Source organism: Eschrichtius robustus, chromosome 8 (assembly GCF_028021215.1).
Source record: "Eschrichtius robustus isolate mEscRob2 chromosome 8, mEscRob2.pri, whole genome shotgun sequence".
Taxonomy (NCBI): Eukaryota; Metazoa; Chordata; class Mammalia; order Artiodactyla; family Eschrichtiidae; genus Eschrichtius; species Eschrichtius robustus.
Window position 1 is genome coordinate 124,464,283 of NC_090831.1, and position 12,735 is coordinate 124,477,017.

Here is a 12,735-nt window from a genome sequence, read left to right on the forward strand (position 1 = left end):
CTTTTTGACTTAACTTCTCCATCCATGAGAGAGAGAGCAATTAATAGCTACTCTGCCCTGTCAGAAAGCCAGTGCAAGGATCAAGTGAATATGAGGAAATAACCTTCCAGATGAGTTCTTCCTGCACTAAATGGACAAAGAACATCAGGGTGGTCAATTATGGAAGTTCCCCAAATCAGTGGCTCTCCAAAAACTGCTTCTTACTCTCCCATCAGTACCAAGGACAGAAGCTGTCACTATCAAACCTGAACAGAGCTGGCTCCTTGCTTTACTGAGAAGAAAACTCTGCGGTTTTCCTACTGAAACCCTGAACGGGCCCATGTAGGTAAGCACCTCCCCTCACTGTCTAAAATGGAAGGCTAAAAGTGCTTCTTTAACTGCCCACGTGCTGACTTGTCCCATCTCACTACTCCACCAGTTGGGGAAATGCTCTTACAGAGGAATTTTATTTCGAATCTACCCTCTCTGCTTGCGCCTATGTCGACCCCATCATCTGGCCTCCCCTTCACAGACTGGAAACCAGCAGCCAGAAAGAACGAAGTATTCTTACGTCAAATCCAAATATACCTTCGCCTCACTCATTGGCGGGACAGCGTCCACTTACGGTGGGGAACGTCGGGCTGTGTCCGCGGGTACCCTCTGGTGGCAGCAGCGCGCAACTGCGTCACCTCGAAAGAGGTGCGGAGTACTGCAGCGCCCCCTGGCGTTAGTCTAGGAGACGCGCCGAGGGCAAAGGAACACCACCAGGTGAGCCGTCCAAGGGCGAGAGCGCTGGGCGCTGCAGGGGCCTTAACTGTGAGTGCACTGGTTGGGCAGGGGGATTGTACACGAGAGTCTTCAAGTCTAGTACGCACACGCGTAGGTTCATGTATGGTGGTTGTATCCAGGTACTTGAACCCTGTGTATCGTGTTAAATGTGTGCCGATTGTGTGTGCGCACGTGATACACGCGGGTAGGTTGGTGGTGGGGAGGTCCGCGCCTCCAGTGCAGGGCGGAGTCCTCACGGAGGCGTGAAATTGGTTTGGAGCAAACACATTACGGAGAGCAATTACCGGGGAGAGGTTCTGGGCCCGCCGGGAGCCGCAGCCAGGAGGCTGAGGAGGAAGCTCCCTGGCTTGTAAGAGTGTCTGGATGTCTAACCCCAGAAGGGACCTTCCTAACACTGCCCTGCTAAGGGGAGAATGCGTGAAGTTGGGCAGCAGCCTCTCATATTGACCACTCCACATTGCCTTTCTCCTCTTACACCCTCCCTCCTTAAAAAGGCATCTGGCAAGGAACCAGTGCTCTCCAGATATGGTCAGAAATCCTTCCCCCTTCTAATCACTTTTGGAGAGGCACCCCGCCTTCTGTGGAGTCTTCCCAGGCCCCTGCCCCATCCTCGTCTTACCCCTCAGGCCCTCAGCTCCCGCTCCCACACATCTTTTGCATTCACTTCATTGCCCCCTTGTATTTGAACTCGTTATTCACACACCTGTTTCTCAGACCACATGGAAAATTCACTGAGGGTGGGAGCAGGTCTCATTCATAGCTGTATATCTAGTGCCTAAAACGTGGGGCTCAGCAAGCACAAAATGAATGACGTGGATGGGAATGAACTAGAATTTCCATCAAAATGCACAAACAGGACTTTCTCAGGGAAGTCAACCCCTTGAGAGTCAGGATTCTCTTGGGACAGAGCTTTAAACATTTTTCACATGCAAACACATGCATTTCCTCCCTATTTATATCCCCAGGCCTGTCCTTATCCTTGAATGCCAAATTCATAGATCCAAATGACCATGTAACACAGCTTCTTTGAGCTGTCTAATAGGCAGCTCCAACTTAACATCTCCCAAACAGACCTTCTGATTCCCTCACCACCTGCCCTTTTCTCATCTTCCCCACTTTAGTAATTAGCACCACCATCCATCCAGTTTTGCTCCGCCAAGAAAAAGGGGAGGGGAGTCATCCTGGATTATGCTTTCCTTCAGCCCCCCACATCTACTCTATCAACAAGTCCCACTGAGGGACTTCCCTGGCAGTCCAGTGGTTAAGACTCTGTGCTTCCACTGCAGGTGGCGGGGGGTGTGGGGTGGGGGTTCCATCCCTGGTCCAGGAACTAAGATCCCGCATTCTCGCGCGGTGTGGCCAAAAATAAAAACAACAACAACAAACAAAAACAAAACAAAAAAACAAGTCCCAGTGAGTCTCCAGAAAGAGTCCCAAGTCTCACCTACTGCTTTCCCATCTCTGCCCGGACTGCTGCAGTAGCCTCCTAACTGGTCTCTGATTCTCCCTCCCCCCATCCCTCCTTTCCCCTCCCCTCCCCCAAGCCACTCCGAAGCCAGAGCCATCTTTCAAAACAGAAATCGGTTCATGTCACTCCCCTCTCTTCCCCACACCACTCACATGGCTGGTTCCTCCTTGTCACTCGGGCCTCAGGTTAAATGTCACCTACTCAAAGAGGAGGCTCCCACGTCACCTGAACTGAAATAGCCCCCAGTCACTCTTGGTCAATCGCCGAGGAATTCCTCTGCGAAGGGCTTATCACTCTGATACTTTCCCGTCTGTTTGCATAGTGTCTCTGTCCCCACTGGAGTGAACTTTCCAATGGGGACCAGAGAGCCAGGCCTTTGTGTCGCCGGCGCCCAGGCCACAGGAGGCACTCAAACCTCTGCTAAACAAACGAATGGCCAGGGGGGCATTCTCCCCAGGACCCAGAGCTGGGATAAGACGGGGCTCCCCGGCGGAGGCCCCAAGCAGTGAGTGGAACCCGCGTGACCACGAGCCCGGCCAGAAGCCGCTTCCTCACCCCTGTCTCTTCGCCTGCGCCCACTTCCCCTGTGAGGTGGGCCTGTGGGGACTGGCCCGGCCTGGAGCGTCTACAACTGAGGGGCCAGGCCTCGGTCGGCCCCCACTGTTTGTGGGCCTGGGCTCCAGGCGCAGCCCCTCCCGTCGGGTGGTCCCATCCTCGCCCCGCGCCCCCCACGTGGCAGCCCAAACGGGGCGGTCAGCCCAAGGCCCGTGAGGCCAGGTGGGAATCAAGGTCCGCTCACCTCCGCGGCCCTCTCGACGCCCTCGCGAGCTTCGCGCCGTCTGTCTCGCCCAGGCCCCGCCCCCGCCGCCTCGCACCCTCTCGGCCCCGCCAGTTGCCGCCTCGCTCCCGGCGGCGGTGGGACAGTTGTGAACTCCGGCGCGTGCGCACTCTGGGGCCCTGGGAAATCCGTCCGGCGACCCTTGACGTCACGGATCAGAGTGCACTGGATTGGCTGCTCCGTGGCTCCGAGCAGCTCCACCTCCCTCCAGGGGTTGCAGGCTGCCTCCTGGCTGCCGGGGGCGCCTACAAGTTCTTAAAATCCTGGTACTGCAGAGACCCTCAGGGACTCTCTCCTTCTCTCTTGTTTTACACATGCAGAAACTTGGGCCCAGAGAAGGGACGAGACTTCTGTTCCACAAGTTAATGGCAGAGCTGGGACTAGAATGGCAGAGCAGGGGTGTTACCTCTCAGCTCCGTGCCTAATTGAAGGAGCAGTTACGAGAGAGGCAGGAACCAGGTGTGCATCTGGTGCTCCCTGACCTGCAGGACAGGCAGTAGGTAGAGTTGTTTTGGTTTTTCTAAACCTGGGTCTTTCACTCTCACCTGAACCGTGGTTACCCTGCGGTGCTCGCTGGCCTGTGCACCCACCTTCCCGTTGTCTTCCTGACCCTCACCTCACTGCCCAACCCCAAGGCTGCCTTTACCGTGCTGCCCCACTGTCTGCACTGCCTCGTTCCGCAGCGGCTCTGCCCTACACAAGCCTCTTTGCTCCCCTGTCCTTTTGCTGGCTCTCCTTCAGCCCTTTTCTGATGCTATCTCACCTGGTGGCTATTCCCCCCACAGCATGGGCCAGAGGGGCAGGTCTGCCGGGGGTCCCTCAATAGCTAGTGGATGCCATACAGCTGGCACCATGGGGTAGATCCAGGGAGACCCCATAAATCTGCCCATCTCGAGTGCCCTGTGAGCCAGCCAGCTCAGAGGAAGGGCTGTTGGAGACGGCACCAGGTAACACCGGCCTGGAGATTTTTAATGTGCACACAGGGTTTGGACAAGGTGGAGGGGGCCTCAGGGGACCCCCAAGAGGCATATATATCATTTGCCATGAGTCCCGGCTCTCTCTCCATCAGATGTCACCTGGTCACATGGCCCATCTGCCTCTCCTGGTGGGAATGACAGCATCGACATCTGCCTGTGGAGTTGGACCTCCTGTTCAGAGGGCCACCTCGACCTGAATCCGTTCAACTCAGTCCTGAGTTCCAGGCGCTGTGAGCCGTGGGCTGGCATCCCCTAGGGCATGGGGCATCTGCTTTCAGGCTCTCTCAAAAGGCAGTGGACATCTGGAAGGAGAGCTGTGGATTCAGAGACGTCCGGTGGTCTGGAAATTTGGGTGGTTCTGTCTAGGGCCCTGCCCCCGACTCTTCTCTTGCCTCCGACCCATTCCCCCCACGCCCCCACCCCAGCCCCCAGTGGCTGGGACTGTCCACAGAGCCCAGGGCTCACCTAGTAGAGAACATCCTCAAAATCCAGCTGCAGGTAGCGGAGCAGGCGGGCTGGCAGGGGCAGGCGGGGCAGGGCGTGGGGCAGGCAGGCCGCCAGGTGAGCACGGAGGGCACAGCGGCTCAGATGCTGCAGCGATCTGGGCTGCCTCGCCAAGGCCAAGAGGGAGGAGTAGAAATGGTGGTACTTCTGGGGGCAGAACGAGGGTCTCAGAAGGAGTCTTGGACAAGTGGCACCTACTTCTCCTAAAGAGGGGAGGCTGGTGGCCAGTGGGTGTCTCCAGGAGCCTCTTAGAAGTAGGGAGTGTTTTGGGGGTTCACAGTGTGAGTTTTGTTTTTCTGAGTAACTTCTCTGGGGCAGAGTGGCGGGACCCACAGGGCTTCCCTTTAGGCGGTGGAAGTCTCTTGGGGCAGGCTGAATGAGTGTGTGTTCAGGGTCCTAGAATCTGACCTGCAGAGTTTCAGGAGGCACCAGGCCCACGGCCTCCTCAGGAAGCTGCATGATACTGTAGGTGTTCAACAGGACCTCAATGGTCCGCGGGGACGTGCACCAGCGCTCCAGCACCTGCAGGGGTCAGAGATGCGTCAGTGCTCTAGGGGTTACCACACACTGCTGGTACCCTGTCCGTCCACGCAGGATGACCAGACAGCCAAGGAACAGCTCTTGTGGGTTGAACTGAGTCCCCCGAACGGTATGTTGACGTCCTAATCCCAGTACCTATAAACGTGACCGACTTAGAAATAGGGTCTTTGCAGATGTAATCAAGTTAAAAATGAGGTCATTGGGGTGAGTCCTAATCCAATATGACTGCTGTCTTTATAAGAGAAAACAGACACACAGACACACAGGGAGAATGTCATGTGATGACACAGGCAGAGATCGGAGTGATGCATCTACAAGCAAGCCAAGGATTATGGGCAACCACCTGAAATTAGGTGATAGGCCTGGGACAGGTTCTCCTTCAGAGCCTCTGGAAGGAGCCAACCCTACCTACACTTGGATTTCAAATTTCCAGCCTCCAGAGCGGAAAGGGAACACACTTCTATTGTTTTAAGCCACCCAGTTTGTGGTACTTTGTTATGGCCACGACAGGAAACCAGCACAACAGCTAGCATTTCTATTGTGCATAATTTATGCCAGATATTTTCTTAGCACTTCACGTGTGTTGACTCTTGATCCTCGTCCCTACAAGGTATGGACTATCGTTATCCCCATTTTACAGACATGGGAAGCTGAGGCACAGAGAAGTTAAGTAACTTGCCCAAGTTGTAGTTCCAGCAATCCAAGCCTGGAGGTGTGGCCATAGAGGCCTCCTTGCAGGGAGGGGCTCCTCACTGGAGGACAGGCACCCCAGCCAAGCCTGGAGCAGCTGCAGGTTGTGGAAGATGAATGCCGACTTTTTGATCGCTTGGGATGTCGTGGAGCCCAGATGAAGGGACGAACGGGGCACTTCGCTGTGCCTGGCTGTCCCCAAGGCAGTGTGGACAGAACAGGGCTGGAGGGACAGGCAGTGGGGTCCCAGGAAATCCGTTTGCTGCTCTGCCTCCTTCTCCCACTCCTTCCCCGAAGGGGAAATCATTAGCTGTCAGAACCACTGTCAGATTACAGGGAATTGCTCGTCTCCTAATTATCTGGTGTTAATAGGAGATTAATTAGTGTTAATTGTTGATTTTCTTGTATTTTCCCAAAGGGGAGACCAATCTGCTGAACTCTCGGGCTGTTTAACTATTTGGTCTTGCTTAGGAATCTAGACAGATGCTTCTAGGTTTATGAGTGAAGGGGAGAGGCAGGGACAGCAGGGGAGCGTCCAGGACCCCGCGGGGCTGGATGGTTCAAGCCCGGGTGCCGGGCGGGGAACCTGCGTGCAGCCTGCTGCCCTATACCCATCCTGACCCAGCTCCTTGGAGAACGAGTGTCCCCACCCCAGGTCCAGCATGCTCCGCGATATTATATAGCCCCTCCAGACACGGCACAGCATGGATAGTGTCCCCTGCCAGGGCCTCGGTAGCACAGGTCTGCAAGCTGAACCCACCTCGGGGGATATCAATGTAAAATAAGACATAGATTGGAAATTGACAGTGAAAGGTGTTTTTCTTTGGTGCCAGGATAGCAGCTGCTGGTCTCGGTGGTGTATGTTCTGCTAAGCTCTTGGAAACAAGGACCATGTCCATCTGCAGATGGTCAGGAGACCTTGAACCTCATGACCCAGGCTTATCACTCTGCCCTGGGCGAGTGTCTCCTGTGCCTGGAGTGTCTCATGTTCAGGGTCCCACTGCCGGGGGGAGCTTCCTAAATGCTTCTTTCAACAGCTCTCTCCCCTGATGAAGAAACGACTCCCTGCCACCCGCATCGGTCCTGGCTCCTTCTGTCTTCTCAGATCCTTTATGATCTGGCCCCAGTGCCCTCAGTCTGCCTTCATCACACATACATGCAAACACATACGCACATACAAGCACGTGTATACGCACACGCACACAGTGTATATACATGTGCACACGCACACACGCATACACCCCTCCTGCTGGTGTGCTGTTCGCCCCCTGTTGGGCTTTGCTTACTTGATGAATGAAAGCCAAAGTACTGACCTATGTGCCCAAGTTTGGTGCTGCAACCAGAGCAAGCTGGAGCACAGGTCTGGGTCTCCCCATGCCCTCGCTCTCGTGGCCCTCCCTCTGGCACTAGCCCCGTACCTTGGGGAGAGCCCCAGGCCACACGCGGACGGCACCGTGGTTGAGCAGCGCCCGCACCGTGCGCTCTGGGCTCTGGGCCAGGGCTGCAGCCGGGCCCTGCAGCGCGTAGTGCAGGGCCATGTGTCCCCCATAGTCCATGGCGTTGACGCTGCTGCCGCAGGACAGGAGCAGCTCCACGACGTCCGCGTGGCCTCGGCGACAGGCCAGGTGCAGGGGCCGCCGCCTGTCCTGGTCGGCAGCGTCGGCGTCGGCCCCAGCCGAGAGCAGCAAGCGGCACAGCTGGAGGCAGTGGGTGGTGGTGGCCTCGGCATCAGCGGGGGACGTGCAGCGGGCGTCACAGGCGGCCAGCAGCGGGGTGCAGCCTTCGGCGTCGCGGGCATTGGAACATGCCCCCCGTCTGAGAAGTAGGTCTGCCAGCTCCACGTGGCCCAGCCGGGCGGCCACATGCAAAGGGGTCTCCTCCTCCTCTTCAGACCGACCATCCACTTTTGCTCCAAACCTCAGGAGCAGCTCTGCACACCTAGTAAGGGCGAGACGGCCGAGGGGAGGAAAATGGGGTGCAGACCTTCACCCCTGCGTTCCTGCCGGTCTGAGCACAGCAAACCTGGGGGGACCCTTGGGTGGCTCCTGGTGCTGTCTGATCCTCACCTTCCATCCTGCCTGGCACTAGGCATCCAGCAACATTCTGCAGCATCTTTAGTGCCCTCTCTCAAGCCAGGGCTCTGCATGCTGGGACTGAGGAGGAGGAGGGGCGAAGGGGACCCAGCAGCGAGCACAAATGGAAATTGGGGCAGTGGCAGAAAGAACAAAACCAAAATCGGCCAGCCGGATTTGCTCCGGGGTGGTCCTCTCAGAAGACTGTGTATGCCTGCCAAGATGTGTGCCCTGAAATGCAAGGCTAAGGGAACTTAGCGTCTTTGAGTGACACTTTCCTCATCTATAGAATGGGGATAATTGCTAATACCTAGACCGAAGAGGCTGCTGTGAGCGGCATATAAGACAATGCCGGAAAAGCTGTCAGCATAAGAGTTCATAATGGCCGCGCTGGGTGGGGGAAGTGGGTGGCATAGATGGTGGTGGATCAAGGGGGCTCATTATATTATCCTGTCCACCTTTCTATATGTTTGAAATTCTCCAAAATAATTTTAAAAATACACTTGCTTATTCAAAAAAGGAAGGAATGATTGTCACCAAGTGTGATCTCAGGGAGCCTGGGCTGAAACACGGCCAGAACGAAAAACGTGGGATTGCACAGAACAGCATCGTCCAATTCAGGGGCCACCAGCGACGTGTGGCCACCGAGCCCTTGCAGGATGGCTAGTCCTGATGGAGACGTGCTGTGAGTGCAAAATACACGCCAATTTTGAAGACTTTGTACAAAAAGAGAATGTAAAGTATCTCATGTGTTCTTTTTATATTGGTTCCATGTTGACATGATGACATTTTGGATACATTGTGCTAAATAAAATATATTATTAAAATTAATTTCACTTGATTCACAGATATTTATACACCCATGTTCATAGCAGCATTATTCACGATAGCCAAAACATGGGAACACTCTAAATGTCTATCAGTAGAGGAATGGATAAATAAAATGTGATCTATACCATGGAATATCATTCAGCCTTTAAAAGGGAAGGAAATTCTGTTATGTGCTACAGCCTGGATGAACCTGAGGACATTATGCTAAATGGAATAAGCCAGTCACAACAGGAAAAATGCTGTATGATTCCACTCATAAGAGGTGCTGAAAGCAGTCCAATTCATAGAGTCAGAAAGTAGATGGTAGTTGCCAGGGGCTGGGGGGAGGGGGAGCGGGAGTGATTGTTCAAAGGATACAGAATTTCAGTTTGGCGAGATTAAAAAGGTTCAGGAGTTGGATGGTGGGGATGGTTGCACAACAGTGTGAATGTACTTAGTGCCACTGAACTGTACACTGAGTAATGGTTAAGACGGTAAATTTTATGTTACGTGTAATTTACCACGATTTAAAAATGAATTTCACCTCTTTCTTTTTCATGCCTTGATAGGGCTACTAGAAAATTTAAAATTACATATGTGGCTCGCGGTATATTTGTATTGGACCACGCTGATGTAGAACACATCTTCAACCATAACACGAGGAAGTCAGTAGAATCCTCTGAGGGCCGATGAGGTTAACAGGAGGGAGAAGGTCCACAAAAGGGGGACCCAAGGATCAAAACTCTGGTGCCATTCAGGGGCAAGGTGTGAAATTTGGCAGGTGTGTAGTCAGTAGAGAGAAGGCCTCTGTCGTATATACAGTTAGTTCATAGATTTGCCAAGGCTCCCTTTGCGGGGATTCCATATTCATCAAAAAATTATGAGGACTCATTCTCCAAGGTCCCCTACACATAGGGCACAATTATTTGGGTCACTGTAAAGGAATATCCTCTACAGTAAATAATACATTATTACATTTGGGTATAGCCATTGGTTTCTTGTGAGTCTGGTTAGCTGGGCTCAGTCCCCGAGCCCATTTATCTGAGGGTGCCTGCCAATACGGAAATGCCAGACCTGCCAAGCTGAGAACCAGCCCCTGCCCTCAAGGACCACCACAGGCCCTAACTGGGGCCCTGCTATCCTCGACAGCCTATCTGGATCACTGGACAGTCAGTTCCCTGAGGGCAGAATTGTGCCTTATTTACTGTTGTACTTCGCACAGTGCCTGGGACATAAGCTCAGAAAAATGAAAACTTTACACCACTTCCCCATAAAGGAGCCGCAACTTCCCCCGCGCCAGCCACGCAGCCGGGCCCTGCTACAGCCCTCCTCCAGCCCTGGGGAAGCAGAAGCTGGTGCAAGTACAGGCCATTCCAAAGCCCACCAGGCCAGTGGTAGGATGGCCTGGGGGGAAATGGCATCCTGACTCCCACCTGAGCCCCAGCTCCTCCATCCCAGCTCACCAGGCCTGCCAGCCCTCGACACGCTCCCTCATCCTCCCTGCGGTCATCTCTTTGCCTCCCCTACGAGTGGAATGGGGGTTGAGGCGAGGGGTCACTCACTCAAGGCTGCCGGCCTCCCCGCAGAGGTGCAAGGGGCGCTTCCCATCCTGGTCAGGGATGTTGGGGTCGGCTCCTGCCACCAGCAGCATGTGGGCGCAGGCAGCGTGGCCTGCAGCACAGGCCTCGTGCAGGGCGGTGCGGCCCCCAGGGGCGCTGTCTGGCCTCGCCCGCCGCCTCAGCAGCAGCCGCAGAATTTCCGTGTGGCCCCGGCTGGCCGCCACGTGCAGTGGGGTGGTCAGCTCCTCTTTGTACGTCAGCGACCAGATTCCTAGGGAGAGACGGGACCTGGGCCTCAGACCCTGGAGGGAGGCAAGGAGCTGCCAGGCAACGGGGGAGGTGGGCAGGGCCCGGGAAGAGGGAGCCCAGAGCTCCTTCCCCAGGCTTCCCTCTCCCGCTCAGACCCCCCAGTGTCCCTGGCCCGTACTCAGAGCACAGATGTTGAAGCGGAAATCCCTCCATCGCTCTGGGTCGCTGGTATCAAAGACGGAATCTGGAGCCAGGCCAGTGCTGGAGTCGGCAAGGATGCAGGAGACAGAGCCCACATCCCCGGCCAGCACCGCCTGCCAGAAGGCCAAGGCGGGTCCCGAGGCCTTGCGGGTGAGGATGGGTCCCGGGCCTGACTCCGGGCGCTCTGCAGACCCTCCGCTGTGCTTCTCCACCAGCCTGGCACAGAGGGCATGTCGGTCACCCGGGGGCTCGCCCTGCTCCCTGCACTCTTCTGGGGACCAGCTCATGAGGGCAGCGTGGGAGCGTGGGGGAAGGGGGCTCAGGGAGGAGAGGCAGGGGCCAAAGGCAGAGAGGAGGAGAGGAGGAGGGGACAGGAGCAGATGCAAGGAGAGTGTCTCCGTGTCCCTGAGCCGAGCCTGACCTGGCCACTGGGTTCAGCAGGAGCTATTCTGGGCTCCGCATGACTTCTCTCCCGGGCCAAGATTTAGGCAAGCCTCAGGGTGGGAGAGAAACAGCCCGGGACCTCTCCTTGTCCTCAAGCACTTGGTACCTCTGCGCCTGGTGCGGCCCGCCCAGGCCCCCGGCCCTCAGCCCCGTGTCCCCCGGCCGCCCCTCACCCCTCTGGTGGCAGCTCCAGCGAGGCTCGGCAGCCCGGCTCTCCAGCAGCAAGTCGGCTGTGCTGTGCGGGGGGAACAGCTCCTGCAGCCGCGCCAGGTCTCCAGTGTACAGGGCGTTCTGCAGCGCCATGTCCCGGCACAGCAGCGGCGAGGGCTGAGGGGGCTCCCAGGCTGGGCAGGACTGGGGCCCCCAGACCCGGCAGGCTGAGGCCGAGCGGAGGCACCGCAGACGGTGTCCCCAGTGGGGAGGGGAGCTCCTTCTCCCTGGCATGGCCAGCTTCAGGGAGAGGGAGCCCGAGGAGCAGGACGCAGGGCAATGCCGCTGGCCGACTGGGTGTGCAGGTGCTGGGCCCAAGCCAGGCGCAGGTCCGGTGTGGGGCAGACAGGGAGCACACAGAGGCCACGCCATAAATAGCCCTTGAATAGCCCGGACATCCTAGCCGCCAGCCGCAGGGAAGGAGGCCTCAGGCCGGGGCTGCGAATTAGGGTGGAACCCTCCAACCTTAAGCTTCACCCCAGAGCTGCATGCAGCAGGGTTGAAGGGACCACCCGGACCTGCATGCAGCAGGGTTGAAGGGACCACCCGGACCTGCATGCAGCAGGGTTGAAGGGACCACCCGGACCTGGTGTCCAGTCCACAATTTCAGGGGTAAAGGAAAACGGAGCCCAGAGGCGGGGAGGGCTTCGGCCAAGGTGTGACACCTTGTTGCAGGGGTGGGGGTGGGGGTGGGGGATGGGGCTTTCAAGCTGCCCTTTTCTCCCTCGTTCTCATCTATCCTGTGCTTCACCACGCTGGCCTCCAGCGGCCGGGGCTCTGATCCCAGAGGGAGGGCGCGTGGGTACCTGATCATTTCTCCTGCCTTCCCAAATGTCACCAATTAGCCCCGCACCTTCTCACTTCCAAATGCAAGGGAGGGGGACAGCCAGGACCAATGGCAGAGAACACCCAACTCTGTGAGGGATCCCCTCCAGGGGTTCTCTGGAAGACGGGCTTCTGTGCAGGGGAAAGAGGGCTTGGCCTACAGGCAGCCCACCTCGGTCCTGACCCCCCATCTCCCTGGGTGACCCCAGGGTCTCCCATGGCATCGCTACCTGGAGAGTGAGAAGGAGGAAGTGGCTCTGCCCATTCGGGCACCTTAGGATGATGAGACTACTTCCACTTGGGGAGATGAAAAGGGGAAAGGGGAGAAAGGACAGTCAAAACCCAGCCCCTGGGGACCACTGCCCAGCACAGGGCCTTCTTGCACCAACCCAGCGGTCTCCCCTCACCTGGCTCTCATGACACGTAGAACACGCTTTGACCTCTATTCACACACTCCTTACCTGGCTTCTTCGGAGAGAACCCTGGGGCTCCCAGCCCTCGGTGGCATGGTTGTCTCCTGCTCCCCGAGTTCCCCGACTCCAGCTCCCACAACAAGGGGAGTCCGCGGGTGGACTTCCAC

General features: G+C 56.6%; 1 protein-coding gene across 1 annotated transcript; it reads right to left on the bottom strand.

Annotated features, from left to right (window-relative positions):
* Positions 1–4,516: 4,516 nt before the first annotated feature.
* ASB10 (ankyrin repeat and SOCS box containing 10) lies at positions 4,517–11,564 on the bottom strand. The gene is made up of 5 exons (XM_068550328.1): positions 11,294–11,564; positions 10,230–10,497; positions 7,204–7,723; positions 4,964–5,077; positions 4,517–4,702 (listed from the first exon to the last, which is right to left on the bottom strand). The coding sequence occupies exons 1-5, from the start codon at positions 11,562–11,564 to the stop codon at positions 4,517–4,519; spliced, it is 1,359 nt and encodes a 452-aa protein (XP_068406429.1).
* Between the last annotated feature and the right edge of the window lie 1,171 nt (positions 11,565–12,735).